The sequence below is a fragment of the Carcharodon carcharias genome, chromosome 28 (genome assembly GCF_017639515.1).
Source record: "Carcharodon carcharias isolate sCarCar2 chromosome 28, sCarCar2.pri, whole genome shotgun sequence".
Lineage (NCBI taxonomy): Eukaryota > Metazoa > Chordata > Chondrichthyes > Lamniformes > Lamnidae > Carcharodon > Carcharodon carcharias.
In genome coordinates, this window is record NC_054494.1 from 31827610 (window position 1) to 31851526 (window position 23917).

General features: G+C 40.3%; 1 protein-coding gene across 3 annotated transcripts in view; it reads right to left on the bottom strand.

Annotated features, from left to right (window-relative positions):
* Positions 1-23917, bottom strand: part of sec24c (SEC24 homolog C, COPII coat complex component) — a 79905-nt gene that overhangs the window by 4610 nt on the left and 51378 nt on the right. For all 3 annotated transcript variants that reach the window (XM_041176460.1, XM_041176461.1, XM_041176462.1), the window contains 11 exons: positions 23457-23595; positions 22777-22892; positions 21506-21630; positions 19125-19316; positions 18576-18669; positions 17772-17888; positions 16725-16895; positions 11567-11663; positions 10514-10659; positions 8864-9002; positions 7152-7270 (listed from right to left, as the gene is read on the bottom strand). In XM_041176460.1, coding sequence (XP_041032394.1) covers positions 7152-7270; positions 8864-9002; positions 10514-10659; positions 11567-11663; positions 16725-16895; positions 17772-17888; positions 18576-18669; positions 19125-19316; positions 21506-21630; positions 22777-22892; positions 23457-23595 — 1455 coding nt within the window. The remainder of the gene's footprint in view (positions 1-7151; positions 7271-8863; positions 9003-10513; positions 10660-11566; positions 11664-16724; positions 16896-17771; positions 17889-18575; positions 18670-19124; positions 19317-21505; positions 21631-22776; positions 22893-23456; positions 23596-23917) is intronic.

Sequence of the window (23917 nt, forward strand, 5' to 3'; positions counted from 1 at the left end):
GTTTCTGAGTGAATAGTGAAATAATTTCTATTAGTCAGTTAGTGATCATGAGTGTCCACAAATTTACCATAGCCACAAAAATTGAGTGGCAAATTAGGAAAGAATCTTAACTCAATGGGTCTACTTAATAAACGGTAAGGACACTTCAAAAATCATGATTGAAAGCGATTTGAGACATCCTGAGACACTATGTAAATACAAGCTCTTTATTTTAAGCTACTTTGTTTTTGCTGAAAGACAGACTTGCATTCTTTCACCTCAGGAGACCCCCCAAAGAACCTCGATGTAATACTTTTGAAATGTAGGCACTGTAGTGAAATGCAGCAGCCAAGCTGTGCACACCAGGATCCCAGAAATGGCAACATAATTGCACAGAGGGTGATTGGAATGGAGGATTTTCTGCCAATCATTGCTGAAGTGAAATCCATTAAACTTTTAGAGAGAGAATCAGACAGTTGCTTGAAAAATGGTAAATGGAAGAAAAAGTGAGATTAAACCAAGTGGTACTCATGGAGAAAAGCACCAGTGCAATATTAAGTAAAAACAGAACGTGCTGGAACAACTCAGCAGGTCTGGTAGCATTTGTGGAGTGAGAAACAGAGTTAACATTTCGAGTCTGTGTGACTCTTCTTCAGAGGTAGAATGTGATGGGTTTAATGCCGTTGAAAAAGGGGAAACGGTTAGGTGGAACAAAAGGAAGGTCAGGGATGGGTTAAAGGACAGCAGAGATTAAAAGTCATGGAACAAAAAGCAAAGGGAGTGATAAATTGTTGTAGTAAAGAAACAAAGTATAGGTCCAGAGTAGGTGTTAATGGCAAAATAAAGGTCAGCTCAGTATGAAAGCAAAAAAGATACAAACAGGTACTTGGTGAAAAAAAATATCAAAATGGAGGACAGAGTTCATGATCCGAAGCGGCTGAACTAGATGTTTAGTTCAGAAGGCTGTAAAGTGCTTCATTGGAAGATGAGGTGCTGTTCCTCAAGCTGGGGTTGGGCTTCGTTGGAACATTGTAGGAGGCCAAGGGCAGAAATATGAGCATGAGGGCAAGATGGCAAAATGAAATGCAAGCAACCTGAAGGTCAGAATCATGCTTGCGGAAGTATTCCTCAAACCAGTCATCCAGCCTTCATTTGGCGTCCCCAATGTAGAGGAGACAGCATTGAGAGCAGCAAATACAGTAGACTAAATTGAAAAAAAGTACAAGTAAATCACTGCTTCACCTGGAAGAAGTGTTTGAGGCCTTGGACAGTGAGGAGAAGGGGTAAAAGGGCAAGTGTTACACCTGCTGAGATTGCATGGAAAGGTGCCATGGGAAGGGGATGAGGTGTTGGGGGTGACAGAGGAGTGAACCAGGCTGTCATAGAGGGAATGGCCCCTCTGGAATGCTGACAGGGAGGAGAAAGTGTCCGGTGGTGGCATCATCCTTGGGATGGCAGAGGATGATCCTTTGAATGTAAAGGCTGGTGGGATAGAAATTGAGGACAAGGGGAACCCTACCATGGGTCTGGGAGAGGGGAGGGAGGGTTAAGGGTAGAAGTGCAGGAAAGGGGCTGGACACAATTGAGGGTTCTGTCAACCACAGCAGGGGGAATCCTTGTTTGAGGAAAAAGGAAGCCATGTCAGAAGTGCCATTGTGGAAGGTAGCATCACAACAGATGCGACAGAGACGGAGAAACTGGGAGAGTGGAATGGAGTCCTTACAGCAAGCATAGCATGAATACTGTTTTGTGCAATATTGTTAGGCCGATGATTCTAAGACTATTAGAAATACTGCATAATATCCGAACACCAGGAACAGTGAAACTCAATTTTACCAGGTTCAAACGGAACTAGTTTCAAAAACAGGGGATGTGTCATCAAATTCCTCAAATCTGGTTAACGTTGCAGAACAGAAGCAATTTTTTTTAAAACCGTCTCTACCAGATTGCCTTTAGTGATTTTAAGCGGCATGTCGTACAGACTGTTTAGAAATTACAAAGCTTGAGCTATTTCTGCAGTACAAAGCTGAAAGAACTTTATGCCCTCAGGATTTAAAGATGATTGTTCCCAGGACGTGTGGGCATCACTTGTGTGGCCCAGCATTTACTGCCCATCCCAAGATGTCTCCTTGCAGCGGGTGGCTCTTCCTCTGAACTGCTGCAGTCCGTGTGCTGGCGCCATTCTCACATAGCGGTAGGTAGGCAATGCCAGGATTCTGATCAAATGACCAGGTAGAAATGGTGCAAGTCAGGATTATCCATGACATTTTTTATTCATTCATTCTCAGGATGTGGGCATTGTTGATGAGGTTGGGATATTATCCATTCGTAGTTGATCTGAGATAGTGGTGCCTGCCATTTATGTCGAGCACTGCAGTCAGTGTAATTCACCAGCCCCCTCCAACCACCCCCACCCCCACCCCTTAGATTTCCCTCCTCCTTTCCTGTTGACTTCCATTGAAGTGTGTTCATTAGAATTGTGTGCTCCTAGCTGGCACCACAGACCAATGCTCTCTTCACTTGACCTCCTGGCAGTTGGAACACCAGGTGATATTCTTCCAATTGTAATACCTTGCCTAACTTAGCGAAAAGCGTAAATCTAATAGCCACCCTCTGACCTCTAAGGTTTAGTGCTATAGCAAAATCATGTCTTTATCTGCTAACCTAGTGAAGGAGCTGGAGAGATTAACTTTAATATGTTTATAGCCCATTGCAAACAACTTGGAAAATGTATTAGTCCGATAAAATGCAACTGACTGGATATTGCCAAGTGATAGTTTGACAATGAGGGTCTTGTGGCACAGCGATAGCAATCCTACCTCTGGGCCAGAAGCTATGGGTTCAAGTCCCACTCCAGGGCTTGATGGCCACAGAAATTGAATTCATAACATGGTCAAACAGGTCGATTATCAACCCATACATTGTTCTAATATGCCTGATGACAGGTGGTAAGAGCAGGAGAGTTTCCTGGCCAGCCACTCTGCAGAAGACAATAGTAAACTACTGCAGTATTTTGCCAAGCATAATCATGGGCCAATCCAATGGAAGTTCATGGTCACAAACACCCTCTTAGAGCATGGTACCTGAAGGAGGAGGATAGTTTGAGAATACATGAGTGTGATTCATCAACAGATCTTAACTACTGCTCCTAGGTGTCAGTGTGATTTGCATTTCAAACTTATGAAATCTAATCCAGTCTCTCTCCCACTGCATTCGTGTTCCCAAGAATAGATATGTTAAGTATGAAGAGTTGTCGCCGTTCATATTACATTTAGTCTCAATTACTAAATCATATGCAAAGTTGTTGTTTTACAAGGAGCACAAACAAGTAGTTAATGGCTTTCAACCACACATATCCAACATCACCAGCGCTAGTTAAAGTTAATTTTCCAACACCAATAGTCACAAAGGCAACAAAAATTTCAATGACAAGGCTGCAAACATTTTTTGCTTCCACAAACTTCAAAACACAGGACAATAAACTTTGCAACCAAGCAGCTTTCAAATTTCAACATTATTTTCAGCTGCGACAATACTTCTGTTTTAGTGGCATTGATTGATTATGATCTATTGTGTTACAAACAGACAAGAATTTAAGAACTTGCATATATTTAGTGTTTTTATGATCGTAAGGCATCCCAAAGTGTTTCACTGTAAAAGCACTTTTTGAATTGCAATCATCTTTGTAATGTAGGGAACACAGCAATTTTTACACAGCAAACTCCCATAAACAGGAACCAGTTAAATCATCAGATAGTCTGTCTCAGAGGCAAATATTTATCAGGATACTAGGGAGAACTCCCCTGCTATTCTACAGTGCCCTGGGATCGATCTTAGCCACCTGAGGGGGCAGATGGTTTAATGTCTAATTCAAAACTTGGCACTTCCGTTAGTGTAACTTTATCTCAACGCTGTAGTGACATTTCAGCCTAGATTATGTGCTCTAGTCCATGAAGTGAGGGCTTGAACTACAACCTTCTGACTCTGAGGTGAAAGTACAATCAGCAAGCCAATGCTAAATAATTAACCAAAATATTTATTTTTTTATTATTTATTTTTAAAAAACGACAGCCAAAACAGAGGAACTCAATGGATTCAATTTCCTCTGCAAACAAAGAAAAGGCTGGATAACTGAAGCCAGAATGAGGTGGTATATTTCATTTCACTTTGGAGAAGAAATTTCTTTGATACTTGGCGGACACCTACAGTGTTGAGAATGGAGTGCTGCCCTTCTTCTTCTGTCCACTACGTTTCCTGTAGCCAGTGTCAGCATTCAGTATTCCCAGGTCAGAGAGTTTTAATTAAGAAATAACCTTCTCAAGGTTTGATTTGACAGGGACAGCAGCTGAGTAGTCAAGTGGATGCCCAGTAGGTTTGAAGAAGCCTCCTGTATATGGCACATGGGTAACTATGGACTTTCATAGTATGTAACTCGAAACAGCTTACAGCTTATTTGCCTTCTCATACTGCAACTAAACACTGCTCTATTTAACACATAATCATTCTTTGGTTCACTGCCCTCATAGCAGTTACCTTTGCATTTTACTTATCTTCACTTATTGCCACCAGGTAACTAAAACGTACATGCAAACCACCTTGCCTTCATAGAAGTATGCAGCAGGTGAATCTTCGGGCCACAGGTAAGACTTAAAATTGAGGTTTGCACTTACTTTAAATTACTGATTGAGGATTTAACAGTACTGAAAATAGAGTGGTAAATTCAAACAGGGCAGAGAAGACAGTAAGAATAAATGCCATTAGCGACGAGTTGCCTGGACTTAAAAAGCCAGACAGATTGTGAGGGGCATTGGGGGAATTAGTGACGTCCTGGGACTGTAATGAATTACAATGGTTGCAATGTTTCTCAGTGCTGCCACTTGCCTTGCTTCTTATTTGGGTGTCGTCTGTAGACCTGGGGAGATTCGTTAGCGACACCCGCGTTCCAGACATTAATGCATGTCAAAAATCTCAAGGTCAGGCCCCCCTGGGCCCCATGCTCAACCTCCTCATCACATAGAAACTTCCCATTTGTGGCTGCCCTTGATTTCTGTTTTTCCCAGTTAAATTTCCATTTTTTGACAAGAAAAATACGGAATCATCCAGCACAAGAGGTGACAGGTTGGCCCACCTCTTCGAAAGTGGCATCCATTTTTGTCCCTCACCCCAGCTTTTCACCCCATAATCTGCAAGTTAGGCCTCCTGCCTAACATTACGGCGAGACCTGGCCTATGGTCAGCTATTTCCAGAGGTAGCTTTTCATTGTTGTGATTCATTTACTGTTCAAAACAAGGTAAAATTTTCCCAGGAACTGGTCACTGGTTGGTTTACATTACTAACATTTGATGCAGCCATTTATTATAGTCCAGTATGGTATATTATATATTGCATATTATCACTGGGATCCAGAAAGCTGGGTTAAACTTAAGTACTGCGGCCTACCTGGGTCTGAAAATAAGGCAAAAGTTCAAAATCATGGTACACCTAGTCAAAATGACAAACAAACTAAAAACAAAATACTGCAGATGCTGGAAATCAGAAATAAAAACAGAAAATGCTGGAAAAACTCAGCAGGTCTGACAGCATCTGTGGAGAGAGAAACAGAGTTAATGCTTCAGGCACAAATGAAGAAGGGTCATATAGACTTGAAACGTTAACTCTATTTCTCTCTCCACAGATGCTGTCAGACCTGCTGAGTTTTTCCAGCATTTTCTGTTTTTATGGCAAACAAACTAAATGGTTTTAAAATGCCAGAATTTTTGTGGTTTCTTTTCTTTCATGGGATGTGGGCATCGCTGGCTAGGCCGGCACTTATAATAACCATCCTAAATTGCCCTTGAGTTGGTGGCGGTGAGCTGCCTTCTTGAACCGTTGCAGTCAATGTGCTGTAGGTACACTCACAGTGCTGTTAAGGAGGGAGTTCTAGGGTTTTGACCCAGCGACAGTGAAGGAATGGCTACTTCCAAGTCAGGATGGTATGAGGCTTGGAAGGGAACTTGCAGATGGTGGTGTTCCCCTGCATCTGCTGCCGTTATCCTTCTAGGTTGTGGGGGTAACGGATTTGAAAGGTGCTGTCAAGGAGCCTTGTTGAGTTGTTGCTGTGCGTCTTGTAGATGGTAAATACTGCAAAGCATTAGCCTGGGTCTCTGGATTACTAGTTGGGTGACAGCACCACCAAACCACCAGCGCCACCCCGCCTCGGTATCCACAAAGAATATTGAAATTGATCCAGCTTAGACATGATCAAGTGCGGAAAAAGCAAGATTTTTTGAGCGACAGCACCCTGGTTAAAATAAATAATTTCAAACTTCCACACGAGCTGGAAGTTCCCTCAATCCTCCCCATTGGACTCCTGATTAACAAGGGTTTCCATCCTTTCCTTATTGTGAACAGCAATTGTGAACTATATGGTGATGTACAGGACAAATCAATGTCAGTATTTAGCTATTGAAACACAATTATCTTTAACCTAATTTAACCATTTCATATCTACATATTTCAATCTGAGCACATCAAACTTAGCTTCTGGTAGTGGCAATTTGAAGAGTTAGCTTTTTCCCAGTATCAATGATAGATGATGTGCAGCAAATATCTGACCAAACCTCAGAAAATCCAAGTAAGTAATGGCTAAACCACATTTCATTCACCCAATGACACAACTTGAGTAGCTACCGATGACTGCAATGATGGCCAAAACCAATTAGCCCGAGGTTTTGAGAATATTAGCCATATTTTAATCCAACTATGTCACACTGCCAGCCTCTGTGATAATCTCAATCCCCAGTAATGGCTGTATTTAAAGTTTAGATACATTCTCAGCACTCTTCCTCCAAAACCCTATTAACATTTCCATTTTTGAAAAGGACTTTGTATGATTAAATTATTCTCCAATTTCAGACCAATAGAAACAAGTTGTGGTGTCCCACAGCCTGTGATGTGTCAGCAATTGGTTCCAATTCATGGTCAAAGAGCACAGGCACTGACAGCAGGAGCAGAGGGATGAGTTTTGTTCATGGTTGTTGATTGAGGACCAAACATTCTCTAATGCTAATGCGGTATTCTTTCCAGACCTATGGTTCAGCAACTTCCAAAGTAGCCAGTTTGCATTTAAACTAACATGCCATTTGGTGCGCAAGCCTAAAAACAGTGGCTTGGAATCAATGCTACTTGCCTACCTGTCCAGCTGATGATGGACTTGCACAATTCTTGCGGTAGCAGGCAAGGATCTGAGCGGACTGGTTAATTAAGGTATCTCGTACGGTCTTTGTGGGATTGCTCAGGACGCCACGATATGCTGAAAAAATGAGAAAATGGGTTTCTAGTGTTAAACCAACAGTATGTACAAAGTGACAGCATGTCAGACGTGAATTGGATGGTTTAAAAACTTCAAACCCATTTTACTAGCAAATCTCTCAACATTTAAACCAAGTCTTTCATCCACTGAAAATGAATTAAAAACTTCAAGGACTCTCAACAGGGTACAAGGGCATTTATCTCCAACATGGTAGGAAGCTGATTTTCACCAACTCTCCAGAGTTTCCAATAATTAAACATCAATCTTCTGGAGGTTGATGCAAGCAAACCTAGGGAAAAAATCATGACAAGTGCTATTTTTTCCATTTTCTTTGAACGCTTTAACTTATTAGTAATAAAAATATTGGAGATTGTTCAATGTTACCCAATGAATTGTGCCCAATAATTGTTAATTAGAACTGGTATAAAAAGATAGGTGGGATTGTTTTTAAACACAAACTTTATACCAAACAAATTTTAAACTAAATTTAATAACTCCCACTATAATTTTTAAAGAGTGCTGGTGCATTGCATAATAACAGGGTAAAAATGCTGCCTTTAGCAATATGATATTAAACCACAATAAAAAAAATTATTCCACAATAAGTTTTTAGCAGTTGTAAACTACCACATACAGAAGTGTTTCCTGCTGCAATCTGCAGCTTTAAATCTAGAGTTTTTGCATTTAAATGAATTTAAGGTATCCAACTAAGTAGCAGTATACACCTGTATCTAACTAGACTGCTGGCTTTGACATTAAGATGCATTGTTTATTGGCTCCTAGTAAAGGGTCAAAAGCCTCATCACTGACATTATGTGGAGCTTGGATACCTTCACAGACAACCTCTGCATTGGACACTAGTTTTTGTTCAAGGAAACATGAGCTTAAATTAAAGGCAGTAATTTGAAACTCAACTGCTAAACGGTAAGCATCTAAATAATGGCTGGTGATCAGGATCAGAAAACAAATCACTATTTTTCTACCCCAACTTAGGCAATATTCCTGGATTTTTCAGTAGACTCAGAGTATACGTAAGAATAAGCGCTGTTTAAGGTGCTTTATAAATGGAACTAAATTTGGAAAGTTGTATGGCTTTGCATGTCATTAAAGACCAAGTAGCTGACAATTATTTGAAACCAGATACTAGATTCCAGCCTTGGATTTTGTTGAATAGTTTCTATAGTAAACTGCAGTATCATTTTCCACCCCTTCTGAAATTGCCAAGTGGAGGGCTCTTCAAATACCTCAGAGTAACCAAAATTGACTTCTCAGTCTAGGTAAACTGCAGGAAATCAGTCATACATAATCCTATTCTCGGGAGACATCTATGCATCCACACTGCCCAACAGATATCCTTGAGATAACTATAACTATTAGAGCAGCAATCTTGACTGACTGACCTTCCTCTCTGCCATCCAAGGACAGCAAGACTAACTGTCGCACCCTGAACACCAGCTGAGAGATCAGACGGCTCCTACAGCATTATTTTTCCAAGACAAGCTCACAGTAACAAAAACGAGCCGAGTTCACTGCCCTCTGCATAAAGGCAATTTCTGACATAGAAGACAAGGTCGAATTCTGGCAGCAGCTTACCCAATTTCACAAAGTAGTTGATAAGTGTGTCAGTCTCACAGTTTCTGTACAGATCAGCAAGCTGAGTACAACAATTAAGGGATAGGTTGTGTATACGTAACCTCCTCTGCCCACTGCAACTGGTATAGAGCAAAGCGCACTGTGGAGATGGAGAAAAGAAAGGGAAAATGTTCATTTATCAAAAGCATTGGTGCAGCAAAAACAACTTTGGAATTTATTTTAGCAAATCCTGAAAGAGAATCCATGAAGAATAAATTTGTGAACTGCACACAGATCCTGATTTAATATAAGAGGTTAAAAAAAATGTCTCCATACTTCTAACTTTTACAAAAACACTATCAGAAGCATAAATATTAAATACAGATGACTACACTGCCTGAAGAAGATTCAATGTTAACTTTCAATACTAGCAGGGGGAAAAAATAGGCCCTTTCAAATAGCTGGCACAGGCACAATGGGCCAAATGACCTCCTTCCATGCTCTGTGATTCAGTAGATTAACATTATGGCCATGTCTATTAATCTGTTGGAATGCTCAGGTCATCCAATACACTTGAAATTCAGTGAGTTAGTTGTCTCTGCTACTGCTTCTATGAGGCCACTTGTTAAAGCCCACAGCCACACTAGTCCATGAATTGTTTGAAAGAGAATGAAGTTTAATGAGGGATAAGAATTCAAGTGGGACTTGATTTTCAACATGTCCAATCACTGTTCCATGCAATCAAACAGAATCTTTGACTAGAATAGATAAAACAATGGGGTACAAATCAAAGGATTTTATGCACAATCTGTCAAGTGTTCTGGTTAGAGGGAAGCTTGATGACTGCGTCTGGGTCTGGACACAAAGGCAGGCAGGTAGTCAAGCCCTGCAGGCAGCTCAAAGCAAAGCCACAAGCCTGAGCACTGAGTCGAGGGAAGAGTGGGGAAACGTTGATTTACCAGCCTTGAAAGGAAGTGATTAAGAAGCACAGATAGTATCATGAACCGTGTAGAAAGGCTGGTGTTGGGCCATGAATGAACAACAGTAAGACGCAGAGCACAGATTCATAACAAAGGGCAAATAGATGGAATGCATGTCCAGGCAAAGTAATGGAGGAGAGATGCAGGGGTTTTAGTGGGATGGATGGATAAGACTCAGAATGGCCTTCCCCATCTGTATCTAAACATGATCTCTTACTTGTGAAGCAGATCCAAATTTGGGAACAAAAGTTAAATGTAGCTAGGAACACCTGAAATGAAAAGTTGTGACAAGACTGACGCAACATACATTATCACACCATTGCAAAGTCAAGTTAAGGCAGCCAACTTAAATAAGAGAAATGGTGCTCTCAGGCAATATACTATGGAAATTAAGGCTTGTGTTCACCACCACATAGTAGGTACCCAATCTCAGCCATGTTATCAGAGGGTGGTTTAGGCTTCACAATTCCCCTGACAGGGGCAACAGATATTGAAGTGGCTGCACCAGAGAATTGTATATGCCCCTGGATAAAGGGATCGAGAATGGCATGAGCAAAAAAGACAACACAAATTGGCAATGCACTAAACTCAAAAATGCCCTAATTTTTCTAGAATAGTATTAACTGGTTAAAAAAATTGCTACTAATTAAAAGCAGCTTAGTTGATTGACAATCCAATAGTATTTTCTCACCTGAATTTGAGCTCCATTATCTTCATTCAACTTGTCATCATGTTTGAACTCCACGGTGATAGCTTTATCACAGTCTAATGCAGCCAGCTCAACATCAGTTGTGTTACTCATATAGAAAGAGCCAAAGAAATCAGTTGCTCTAATCCCTGGAATAAAAGCAAATTTTTGATATGACCACAATTAGAAACAAAGCCAAATTTTCAGACATGATTTCATATTTAGAACCAAGCGGTCTTTGCTCAGGTTTTGTGATCACTGGTATGACAAAATAAATTTCAAGGTCATATCTCCAGGCAAACGATCCTTTCACATGAACATATTTCAAACTAAAACTATTATATCTAACATGACATCATCCTTATGAAGCTAAAATACGTCCAGTGGCATCAACTGTAATTAGAGTCATGGGACTTGTTTACATAGGGAATTCCCATTTTCACTGATTGCAAATACAATGACAATGCTACAGGTTAACATTGATCTGGCCAAAACTGCCAGAAGAAATGAGCATTAACAATAAGTGTATATTTTTTTAAAAACTGGTTATTAAGAGCAAATATATCCAACAGATTATTTATTACTTGCATCTCATTAATACCAAATCAAAAGGTTAACATTTTTGAATAATGCTACAATAATGGCTTTCAGATTAAAGCTGCATCCATGTTGGGTAACACGAGGTTCGCCTAATCAGAAGATTGCAGTGTTCCTTACTGGTTGAGGATTTGTTTTTAATCATCTTCAATAATGCAATCTCCACTTAGTCACTTATTAACAAGTTGGTATTCAATTCAACTAGCTGTCACCTAGGAAATGATGGAACTGCATATTACCTTAAAAAGGTAGTGCTAAGATCGAGCTTTGCATACACATGTGCAGGACAGAAAACCAAGTCAGTGGCTAAGGAAGTGCGTCCATTAAGAAACAATTATAGAGACACAAAGGTTGTACACAGGCCTGCATACAAGTTGAAACTACTAATAAGTCGTAATATTTTCAGAAGAAAAATCCACGAGATTGTTAATAGCAGCAGCAGTTCATGAATCAACATACCCGTGCTTGTGCGTACCCGCATCACTGAATCAAACCCAATCACTTTTCGCACATCCCTATGCAGATCATTTAGGAAGCGCTCCCCATCTGCTTGTGCCTGGAAGGAAACAAACACTTGAAAATCTGTACCATGACCTAAATGCTGCTTTGCCCTTTAGAAGGAGCAAGCTTTTTAGTTTGAATTGCTCTCTTCAGAAAGCCAACATGTTCATGTGACAATGAAGAACTTCAAGCAGTGAGAGGGCTTTTTTTTTTTTACTCACAGGAGAACAGGAATCAGAAATTGATCACTGAATGGGAGAGATGGTGGCGCAGTGGTAATGTCACTGGACTAGTAATCCAGAGATCAATGCTCTGAGGGCACAGTTTCAAATAGCTGATGGAATTTAAATTAATTAAATTAAATTAATAAATCTGGAATATAAAGCTAGTCTCAATAATGGTGGCCCATGAAAACTATTTTTGATTGCTGTAAAAACCCATCTGGATCACTGAAGTCCTTTAGGGAAGGAAATCTGCTGCCCTTATCTGGTACGGCCTACATGTGACTCCAGATCCACAGAAAGATTATTGACTCTTAAATGCCCTCTGAAATGGCCTGGCAAGCCACTCAGTTCAAGAGCAATTACGAATGTGCAATAAACGTTGGCCTTGCCAGTGATTCTACATCCCATGAAAGGGTAAGTTAAAAAAAAATTGCAGTTAAATAGTTTCAGACAAATCTCTTCCAGTCAAGTACTGCAGATTGCTATGTGCTATGAATCAAACAGCTAGATTTTCTAATAATGTAATTTCCAATTACACCAATGTTCATGATATATCATCAGGCCTTGGCAGGGGGGGGGGGCAAAACCTCAACCTGCCAAAATATAATCCAACCAGATAACTTCTTGTAAATCATCGCAGAATACCAACTGCTCAATTCCAGGAATATGTAGAGAGCAATATTATTGGGAGTTAGTTTATTCACTTTGTGCTTATTCAATGAATGCTAAATCATTCAACAACATGCAATGTTCAATTATAAACTAGGTGTATTGATAAAGGCATTTTGCTAAGTAAGCCTGTAACCATAATTTGTAATCAGATTGTTGCAAACTGGAATCCAAAAACATGATTTATTAAAGATAGGCTTGTGACAAGCCATTTTTGAATTTTTGCATTGTATTTTCTAGTAGTTCAATGTCACTTTGGTCAGATCATTGTGGTCAGCTACTTAAACCACTGGAGCTATTTTTCAATATTAGGAAGTTATATCAATGGATTGAAAGGTAGGGCTGCCAACCCTCCTGGATTCCCTTGGAATCTCCAGTCATTAAAGATTGATTCTACAGGACACTTTTGTCAGCAACACAAGAGAAAAATCGTTGGGGCAAATAAAACAAAACGTGCTTTTCAAATAGTTCTTAGATGTAAAAATAACTGAACATGGGAACAAAGGTTATTTCATGGACCGTCAGAAATTAACCAATCGGGTCAATGAATCTATTCATTTTCTAAGTGGCCGTGGAAGTTGGGGTGCCATGACAATGGACACGTTGGGTGACCAATGGTGAGTATGGAATGGGGTGGTTGGAGGTCAGGTGATGAATTTTCTAGAAGTATGTCCAGATTTGGCAATCAGAATGATAGGAAGTGATATCATGGTTTCATCTACTCAAATTGATGCTTCACTATATCAGGACAGTTTTCAAACACAAGCATATTTTAAACACTAACCACAACTTTTAGTAAACCTTCCATTGCTATGAACCAGCTGTGTTTATAAATGATCTTAATATATAAATATTTGCCCAGAAAGAAAAGTCTAGATACATAATGAAATACACATGCTGAATAAGGATAAGGTCATAAAACAGTATATATCTATTCTACATGAACAGCTATTTCCCAATTTAAACACATCAGCTTTATGTAAACACATAAATAGAAAAATTTACAGTATGGGGAAGACCACTTAGCCCATTGTGTCCATGTAATATTTGAGTACAAGTTGAAAGCAGGACAAAATGAGTACCTCACCTTTCAAAAGGGACAACTAGAACCCCAAACTGTTGATGCACAAGTCAATTTCTCTCCTCTTGGAAATCACCATCCTCCACCTCTTGTACCAATGGCAACTCTCATTACTTGGATAGTCCAAGACCAGGGTTCTCCAAGGTTGCTATCAATGTTATTCAGGTGGTGTGGGTGGCTGGACAGTTCCTACTCTATTACTCACTTTTCTGCACAGTTTTCCAATCTCAGCCAATTTTCCATCGAACCATAAAAAAGATACGGTGCAGAAAGAGGCCATTCAACCCACTGTGACTGCACCAGCCAAAAAGAGAAAAAATAAACGAGCCACTCATTTAAATCCCACTTTCCAGCGCTTGGTCCGTAGTCTTGAAGGTTACAGCACTTCAAGATGCAGATCTATGTACCTTTTAAATGAGTTGAGCATTTCAGCCTCAACCACCAACTTAGGCAGTGAATTCCAGACGCCCACCACCCTCTGGGTGAAAACATTTTTCCTCATGTCCCCTCTATTCTCATACCAATCATCTTAAATCTATGCCCTCTGGCAATTGATCCCTTAACTAAGGGAAACAAGTTTTTCCTGACTACCTTATCTAAGCCCCTTATAATTTTGTACACCTCAATTAGGTCATCCCTTAGACTCCTCGGTTCTAAGGAAAACAACCCTAGCTTATCCAATCTCTCCTCATAGCTGCAATTTTCAGGCCCTGGCAACATTCTTGTAAATCTCCTCTGCATTCTCTCCACAGCAATGATGTCCTTCCTGTAATGTGGTGACCAGAACTGTACACAAAATTCCAGCTGTGGCCTAACCAGCGTTTTATACAGTTTATACAGCAGTGGGATTTGGATAGTTTCTCTGTGTGTATATGTGCGTGTGGGATTTAATTGAATTGGAGACAGCTGGTCTGGAGGCTTTGACTTCTAAAAAGAAGCCAGGTTTGAAATGCTAAATACATAAACATGGCTGCAGCTTTAGAAATGTGAGGTGAGGAGAATTTGCGTTTGTAGATAAATCAGGGTGGTTTGAATTTCAAAGAGATGGTAGGATGTTACACCTAGCCAGAGAAGTTAGGCCAAGCAGTGTGTTTATTTACCCCAAAGGTTACTGATAATATGAACACCATGAAAAGGTTTATATTATGAGAAAAGGAAAGGTCCAAAGATATATGGGATCAATGAAATTTGCATTAAAAGGAAGAAACATGAATAAAGGGAAATGAAGCTGTGTCAGGGAGACACATTGTAAGATGTACCAGAAGTGTGAAAAGCCTCCAGTACTTGTGCATTAAGCTGCTGTCTACAGAAACCGAAGCTGGGAAAAGCCACTTTGAATTCTACCATTCAGGGTATTGTGGTGATTTGCCTGGGTCTGTCTAAAATCTATTTGTTCTTTTTTTACTGTTACCGTAATGGGGCTGTAACTGGAAGCCAGATTAATTAGGGGTTTGAGGGGGTTATTATAGCAGTAATTTGTAGACTTATGTGCTTGAAATCTTTTCTTTTGTTAACAAATGTTTAATTTAGTTTTGTGGACTTATTCAGGGCATGCAACTCAAAATAAAATACAAATTGCAATATCACTCTGATTGGGTGATCAAGTTATCCTTGTGGATTTGATCCACCTGGCACACATCATTTACTGCATCATAACAGGCAAGCATTCTATATGCTTTCTTGACCACCTTGTCTACTTGTCCTGCCACTTTCAAGGATCAATGGACATGCACTCCAAGGTCTAGCACACCCTCAACCCCTCTCAATAACTTCGCGTTTATGAGTATTCCCTTGCTTTATTTCCCCTCCCCAAATTCATGACGTCACACTTTTCCAGACTGAATTCCATTTGCCACATCTCTGCCCACTCAACCAAACCACTGATATATTTCTGGAGTCGTCAGCTATCCTCTTCATTATCAACAACACGGCCAGTTTTTGTGACATCTGCAAATTTCCCAATCATGCCTCCTACATTTAAGTCCAAATCATTAAGATATACAAAAATCAGCAAGGGCCCCAACACTAAGCCCTGTGGAACACCACTGGAAACTGCTTTCCATTCACAAAATCATTCATCGACCATTACCCTTTGTTGCCTGTCACTGAGCCAATTTTGGATCCAACTTGCCACCTTCCTCTGTATCCCATGAGATCTCGCTTTCTTGGCCACTCCCCATGCACCCTCATGTGCAACTCATTAATCAAGATTGTGGGTACAACTTTTCCCTTCTCCACAGGAGAGTGCAGATAACTTGCTCTATTTGTGGCAAGAACGATTTAAGCAACACAGTAGCCAGGTCCATTTTTTTCTAGGAAGTAGTTACTCTCTTACTCATACATACATCGTGGGCACCGCCCATCGTTTCCTGAGACAGACGAACAACAATATAAGTTACTTTCTTGTTCATCACACCTCCCTGATGTCACTGATCATCAGAAATTGCTCTGCAAGGAACTTGGGGCTTGAACCCATGCCCAGCTCTGAGAGAGAAGAGTTTTATAACAGTTTGTGGTATCACTTCACTTGAAATCAAAGCTGCCTACTGTTGCTTAATCCTATCCACAGTGACTTGGAATATGAGAGGTATAACCTGCACTCACTATGCATAAGGAATCTGAACTTCTGAAACACAATTGAAGGTCGGGGTTTAAGTCACCTAACAGAGAAATTTTAAAAATTATGACTTTTAAATTTAATTCCGATCAATTTAAAAATCAGTTTGTTACAACAATTCATTCCAAGTAATACAGCTTAAAAAGCCTGGTCCTTTAAGCCAGCTGACTATAAATGGAATGACGTGTTTTAATGTCAACCCTCACCTCCTTCCCTCAAAATTGGCACTGTAGGTGCACCAACACCACATGGACGGCAGCGTTTCAAGAAGCTATTTGCCATCACCTTCTCAAGGGCAATTAGGGACAGGCAATAAATGCCAGTCTTGTCAGTGACATCTACAACCCATTTAACAATTTTAAAAAATTACATGAAGGATACACAATTCCTGGATAACACAGCTGTGAAAGAATTGTTGAGGAGTCTGATATTTCTGCAGGTGGAGGCAGGTTTAAGTTAAACCTTTGAAGGACAGCTGTGAAATTCCTGTCTAGCTACAGCAATGGCACAAGTTATAAAAGTTACCTGGAAATAAGTGTACTTGTAAATGGAACCTCCGGTTTGGTAAGTTACCAACCCTAAAGTAGCCACGTCCACATACTGATTGGGGAAAAGGAAGAGATCCACAGAGCAGCCTTGTGCCACACATTCCTTGGCCAAGTTATTGTAAAAACTAGTCTGAGGTTGAAACAGAACCTGTAATAACAAATGCATACATTTAAAAAATGGAGCCATACATAAATAATCAAAGCACACTTGATAAGCTTCTGTTTCGCAATATGAGTTTTATTTGCAGTGGATTGCCTTTTAACCTGACATTACTTTCCATGGTTCATTGGTTAGTGGGGCTCAGTAAGTCAACATTTAGCGAGACTGCTGAAGCATTCAATGTGGTTAAGCAGATCTAATTTTATCACAGGTTTTTTTAAAATAAAAAAATTCTCACAGGAAATACTTCCTGCAAGTAATTTTTATTCCCTCTTCCAAGTCCTCCATTCACATTCACTCCCTTCCATTTTTCTTGGGGTGTAGATTTCTACTCCCTCCCGACCCTGTCCCCATCCACTGCTTCTTAAATCTTTTTTTCTTCGCATCTACCCTCATCACTTGCTGACTTTCTGCAGTGGCTCAGCACAAACACAGGATCAAATTGTGCAGAGCTAAACTGCTATTTAGATAGCCGCAGTTATCTTTAGTCCAATATTCTACTCATTAAGGTACTGGTCCAGCAACCCGTAGGTTAACTCCCACATGACAAAGTGGGAAATTAAATTCCTTAAATGTTTGTGGGCTAGCATTAGATAAACTATAACCATGAAATCTGTCACTGTCATAAAAGAACCCAGCAAGGTCACTAATGCCGTCCAGAGTTGGGTCCCAGCCCACCCCACCTGGCCTGCGCCTGCCTGCAATCCCACATTAATTTACTGTGTAACTTGGCGTTGCTGGCTTCACCCACATCCCAAGAACAAATATCTAAAATTAACCAAAAATCTTTTTTCAATCTTTTTCAGATACTACAGCCTTGCAAACAGCCATTAAGTTAGGGAAAAGCCATCTTGACCATCCTACTTTTTCCTTATCTGTGTTAATAAGCTTCTTGTCATCTCTATTCTTCAGCTTTCCAGGTGCTTCAGCAAGAGGCAGAGTTGAGTGAAATATGAACAGTTTGCCAGCACATTCTGCTGCCTGCAAATACAAAAGAAATGATTCCTGAAGAAAGCCAACAGTCAAGAGTATCAATTGACACAACTGCATCAGACAATGAGTTGGAGGCAAGGCAAGGCAAGACTCACAGCAAACACGAGTCTCTGTGAACCACAGAAAAAAGAACTCATGACCGAAATCACAGTAATGTCTCCCAATAAGGGTAGTATTGCTTCTCCAGCATTTTGTGAGTGGAGGAAAGTTACATACAAACTGTGTGCGTGAAATCAATCCCAGTCATTGATAGCAGTGGGATCTCCAGGACAGATTGATGGAGACGGGGTTACTCAATCATCTCCATTCTGGTTGGGAATAGCAGCATTACCAAATGCAACTGAGGAGGCGGAGAGAAAGAAATCACTTTGCACCATGCTTAATGTGCCAAGGAGCCATAATCTATACCAACCAGCTGAAAGACAGCACTAAGGACTGGGAATAACTCAGACATATGCCCCCTCTGAAAGAGAAATAGCACATGCTATATATTTTAATAAACCAGGAAGGGTTCAGTGAAAAGAAAATAGGCAAAACCAAATCCATCAACATAGTGCACACATTGAGGGTTTAATGTGTTGAAGCATTCCAGTCCCATTGATTTGGATATTCAACAGTCATTATTCAGGTAACATGCAAATTCTAAGCAGGTTTTGATATAAAAGGGAGTCTTACCTTAAGAGCCTCTAGGCCAGCCTGAATGACAGGCCCAAAAACTGTCTCAGTCTCTCTGGTATCAGCAAACATCTCAGGTATCTGTTCTAACAAACTGGAGAAGAGCGAATTCATTATTTTGTCATCACTGCTGAATCTTTCATTGAATAGCAGCTAGCCTGTAATTCAGTTTTATGAACCTGTGTACATTCGGCTGACAGTGTCAAGATTTACCAAGATTTCAGATAAAAGTGCAGATTGGGAACGCTCAATTGTTATGCTTTCAGTAGCCTACACCTCACAAGATCTGTTTTAATGGGCAGGAATATGGTTATGGTGCAGGACAAGCAATGGAGAGGTTGAGAGTTCAAACACCATGACAAATTCGGAAATCGAATTCAATAAATCTGGCAATGTCAGAAATTAGTCCAATTTGAGCTCTCAAAACTTGCCCAAATCTCAACATCAGAGTAGCAACAAAATGTTTAAGTTGCAGAGGACATTTCCCAGTGGCACCTTACACAAGCAATGACATTTTAATATCTTATTTCAGATTCTTTAAGAACTTACCTGTTTATGACAGCCCGTGACTCATTTACATTGACCAGGAATCCGTCAAGCAAGGGTACAAACATGTCAGCAATATCAGACACGACCATCATCTGCGGCTGAGCCAATGAGCTCTTTACGTTGTAAAAATGCAGAACTTTGTTGTAGGTTACAAATCCAACCCTTATCGCTGATTCTTCTGCATTTCCCTCCCTGGAAGAGGAGACACAAGTTCAAAAATTTTCCAAAATTCTTTCACAGCACTACAGTGCTTTAAGTCAACTTAGGTCCCAAGTGAAGTGTCTTACACAGACTGCCCCATGCTGGAACAATACTACATACAAACCATAAACAAATGATCAGGGCCACTAACACTGTAGCAGTGACAACTGAGTTCCCAGTTAAGAAATTTCTCACTGGATGTGAAGGAATGACCTCCATTTCTTTGAGAATTCTGATTACAGATATTCAGCTAAATTTATTTTTCCTTAATGGGACGTGGGTGTTGCTGGCTAAGCCAGCATTTTTATTGCCCATCTCTAGTTGCCCTTGAGAAGGGGGTGGTGAGCTGCCTTCTTGAACCGCTGCAGTCCATGTGGTGTAAGTACACCCACAGTGTACTTCCAGGATTTTGACCCAGTAATAGTGAACCGATAGCAATATATTTCCAAGCCAGTATGGTGAGTGACTTGGAGAGGAACTTCCAGGTCATGATGTTCTAATGCATCCACTACCCTTTTCCTTCCAAGTGGCAGAGGTCACGGGTTTGGAAGGTGCTGTTGAAGGAGCCTTAGTGAGTTGCTGAGTGCAACTTGTAGGTGGTGTACACTGCTGCTGCTGTGCCTCAGTGGTGCAGGGAGTGGATTTTGAAAGTGGCGGATGATACATGACATGACGTGACATGATACATGACATGACGTGACATGATACATGACATTTGATACATGACATGACGATACAAGACATGACATGATGATACATGTATCAATCAAAAGGGCCCCTTTGCCCTAGATGGTGTCAGGCTTCTTGAGTGTTAGTGGGCTACGCTCATCCCGGCATGTGAAGAGTATTCCATCAGACTCCTGACCTGTACCTTGCGGATGATAGACTGGCTATGGGGAGTCAGGTAGTGAGTTACTCTCGAGAGAATTCTCAGCCTCTGACCTGCTCTTGTAGCCACAGTATTTTTATGGGTGATCCAGTTCAGTTTCTGGTCAAAGGTCATCCCCAGGGCATTGATTATGGGGGATTCAGTGCTGGCAATGCCATTGAACGTCAAGGATAGATGGTTAGATTCTCTCTTATTGGATATGGTCCTTGCCTGGCACTTAAGTGGCAAGTTACACCACACATCAGCCCAAACCTGAATATTGTCCAGGTCTTGCTGAATATGGGCATGGATTGTTTCAGGAACTGAGGCATTACGAATGGTGAACACTGTGCAATCCATCAGGGGACAGTCCCAATTCTGACCTTAGGATGAAGCAAACGAAGATGGTTGGGCCAAGGACACTAGCCCGAGGAACTGAAATAAGCAAAATGCTCCAATTCAGTGGGGATTGCTGGGGCAGTTTGTAGCGTGGATGTAAAATTGGATGAAGGACAAAAAGCAGATAATTGTGTTGAGCAGATTTTTTGTCAGGCTGGATAGAATTGTGCAGTGCTGTCTCCCAGGCTTTGGTACTAGGACCATTGCTCTTTGATATATACTAATGACCTGGACTTGGGTATACAGGGAGTAATTTCAAAGATTTCAGATGACACTAAATTCAGAAATATAGTAAAGAATGGGGAGGATAGTAACAAACTTCAGGAGCACGTATGGCAGGTTAAATTTAATGCGAAGTGTGACATGATGTGTTTTGGAAGGAAGAATAAGAAGCAACAAAATATAGACTTAGGTACAATTTTCAAGGGGGTGCAGGAACAGAAAGACCTGGTGGATTACTTGCACAATCTTTGAAGGTAGCAGGATAAGTCAATGAGGCTGTTCAAAAAAAAAATACCTAAGGGATCTTTGGCTTTATAGAGTCAGAGAGTAAAAAAGCAAGGAAGGTTGTGCTAAACGTTTACACATCATTGGTGAGGCCTCAGCTGGGGTACTCTGTTCTATTATGAGTGCCACACTTTAGGATGCAAGACTTTTAGAGAGTGTGCAGAGGAAATTTACTGGAATGGTACCAGGGTGAGGCACTTTAGTTGCAATGGAAACTCGAGAAGCAGGGACTTTCTTTAGAACAGTAAAAGCTTAAGAATATATTTAAAGTATAATAACTTTACGTACTGGAGTGGATGACAACTTGTTTTAATTAGGCAGATACGTGATAAGAACACCATTACTGAGAACCCAACAGTAGGCTTTGTTATTACCATTTACACAGCAATAGTGAATGCCCTCTCACCTTGGAAGGTAATCCAACAGACTTTTAAGCTCTTCACATAGTAAGTGAACTAGCCCACTCTTCAGTGCATTGTAAGACACATCAATCATAAAGATGAAAGCAGGTGGATTAGGAATTTTGTTGTTCTGTAAAAGAAACCCTTTATGAGATTTCAGTTGAAGGATCTCAGATCCATTTCCTGCAAAGCATCTTGCATCAACCTTGGCCATTGCTGAATCTGCAACATTCACTACCCAGGCACAAACTGAACAGCCGCTAAAGCAACATATTGGAGAGTTTCATGCACAAGGGCTGCCCCAAGAATCAGTCGCTGCCTTCAGCAAGGAAAACAAGGAAAAAATAGCTAAGGATGTGGAAATCCTGTACAAATTGCACAGCTCCACTAATGCTGTTCCAGGTTGAGAAAATAGGGTTGTTGTTGGCTTGCCTTGAGTTAGAAGAAATGCTTAAACACATCGGCTTTACCCTGCCCACATCCCCTCCCTCAAAAACAACTTGAAGAAATTGGTTACGCTCAAGCAGAAAACCACTGGTAAATTTTAATAAATCACCACCATACAACAGTGATTCCAAAAACATTTTCACCCAATTATCTGCTGTAGGAATGGGCCTTCTAAGTGAACTTGCAAATGAATATCCCTAGTTGACCACTATTCCCATTCATATATATTGCTTAGTCACCCATGGACATACGTTAATGCAAACACAGCAATAAGGTGCAGCCCAGGAATCGTCAAGATAAGAATAGTTGCTGATTATGTGCATTCCTATATCTGACAACAATCAAATCAGTGCACAAACTTGACTAGACAGTGTAAACCACAGGGTATCAATAACAAGTCTGAATTCTCTCTAAGTTGTTGTGTTATTTGACACCATTAAATTGCAAAAGTACAGACTGGCAAAGATTTTGCAAACAGAAATATATTGACCTAGGACAATTAACCTAAATTCTGAATCATTTAAAGCCACAATATGAAACATATATATCACAGGAATAACGTAAATCAGAAAACTTGCACAAGATTTACAGAATATATTGTAGCCAATAGCATTTTATATGGGGGTTCAAAATTAAGAGGAGTCTAATAGCTCAACAGTTCGCTTCAAAGAATAAAAAGTATTACTTTCTGTGAAACCGTTGCAGAATGTATACTGGAACCTCTGTTCATTGTGTCTGATGGAATTATAATGGGAAGGTTTCAAACTTATAATTTACCTACCACAGGAGGGGAAATAGATAAATAAATACAACCAGTGCCATAAAATACCTTGCAGTAGTCTACAGTAGCTAAAAATTCATAGGAACCAAGTGACAGTTCTGGTCGGTCATAGTAGTCCATTCGCTTGCCAGTGTGATCCAAATGTTGGAAATAGTGAGGCAGTACTAGGGAAAGAGAAATGCAGGTTACAGGACAAACAAACCAGAGCCACCAGAACAAGCGATTATGGAGGGTGGAAAAGGTACTTGGGCAAATCAGTCACACATTAGAAAACTAACTTTAAAAAGTCAACCCACACGCTCCTCTATTTATTCCACAACATTTAAACTGAAATTACGCAAACCCAGAAAAAGCATTTTAAAGCATCAAAAACTGGCGTCATATATCTAGTGACACACCTATCGTACTGTAGAACAGATAGCCTAGGAGTTACAAATTCACGGTTCAACAGGATCATTGGCTTTTTAAACTGAAATTTACACGTGCCCAGCAGACGGTTAGTTTCAGTGCCTCATGTGTAGTGAAGTTAAAACAGTCACAGGACACGTATGCTTCGAAGTGTAGTCCCTGACCTGCTCAGCACAGTCACCTTCACCTTCAACAAGGTGCTGCATGGAGATTTGTCAACTTGACTGTACTATTCTCCAAAAGCAACTTATATGAAACTCCAAAATAAAGAGGATTCAAATAGCTCAACAATTTGTTTCTTAAGGAATAAAAGGGCTTACCTTCTGTGACACAGCTGCAGAATGCACACTGGAACCTCCGTCCACCTTCAATAAACTGCATATAAGGGCACATGTAAGCCTTGCACCTATTGCACCTTATTGGACCTGTCTCACCATGATCTACAATGTAAGGAGGTGCCTGTGATAGAAAGACAATTAATATGGTTACTTTGAATCAAGACACAAATCATCAGCACAAAAGTCAAATTTACAGGAACATAAGTATTGATAGATGTTTCCACTTTTTTTAACAATTACATTAGACACTAAAAATAGTTCAGACTGGTTAACAAAACCTTTACACCCATTTAAACACTCAAGTGCACATTTATATGACACAGCTTACATTCACCTGATGTCTCAAGCTTTGCACCTTTAATCAAGTATTTCTGAAGTGTCCTCGCTCATTGCATAGGTAAATAAGCCAGTCAATTTGCACAAGATGCAATAAACAAATGAGG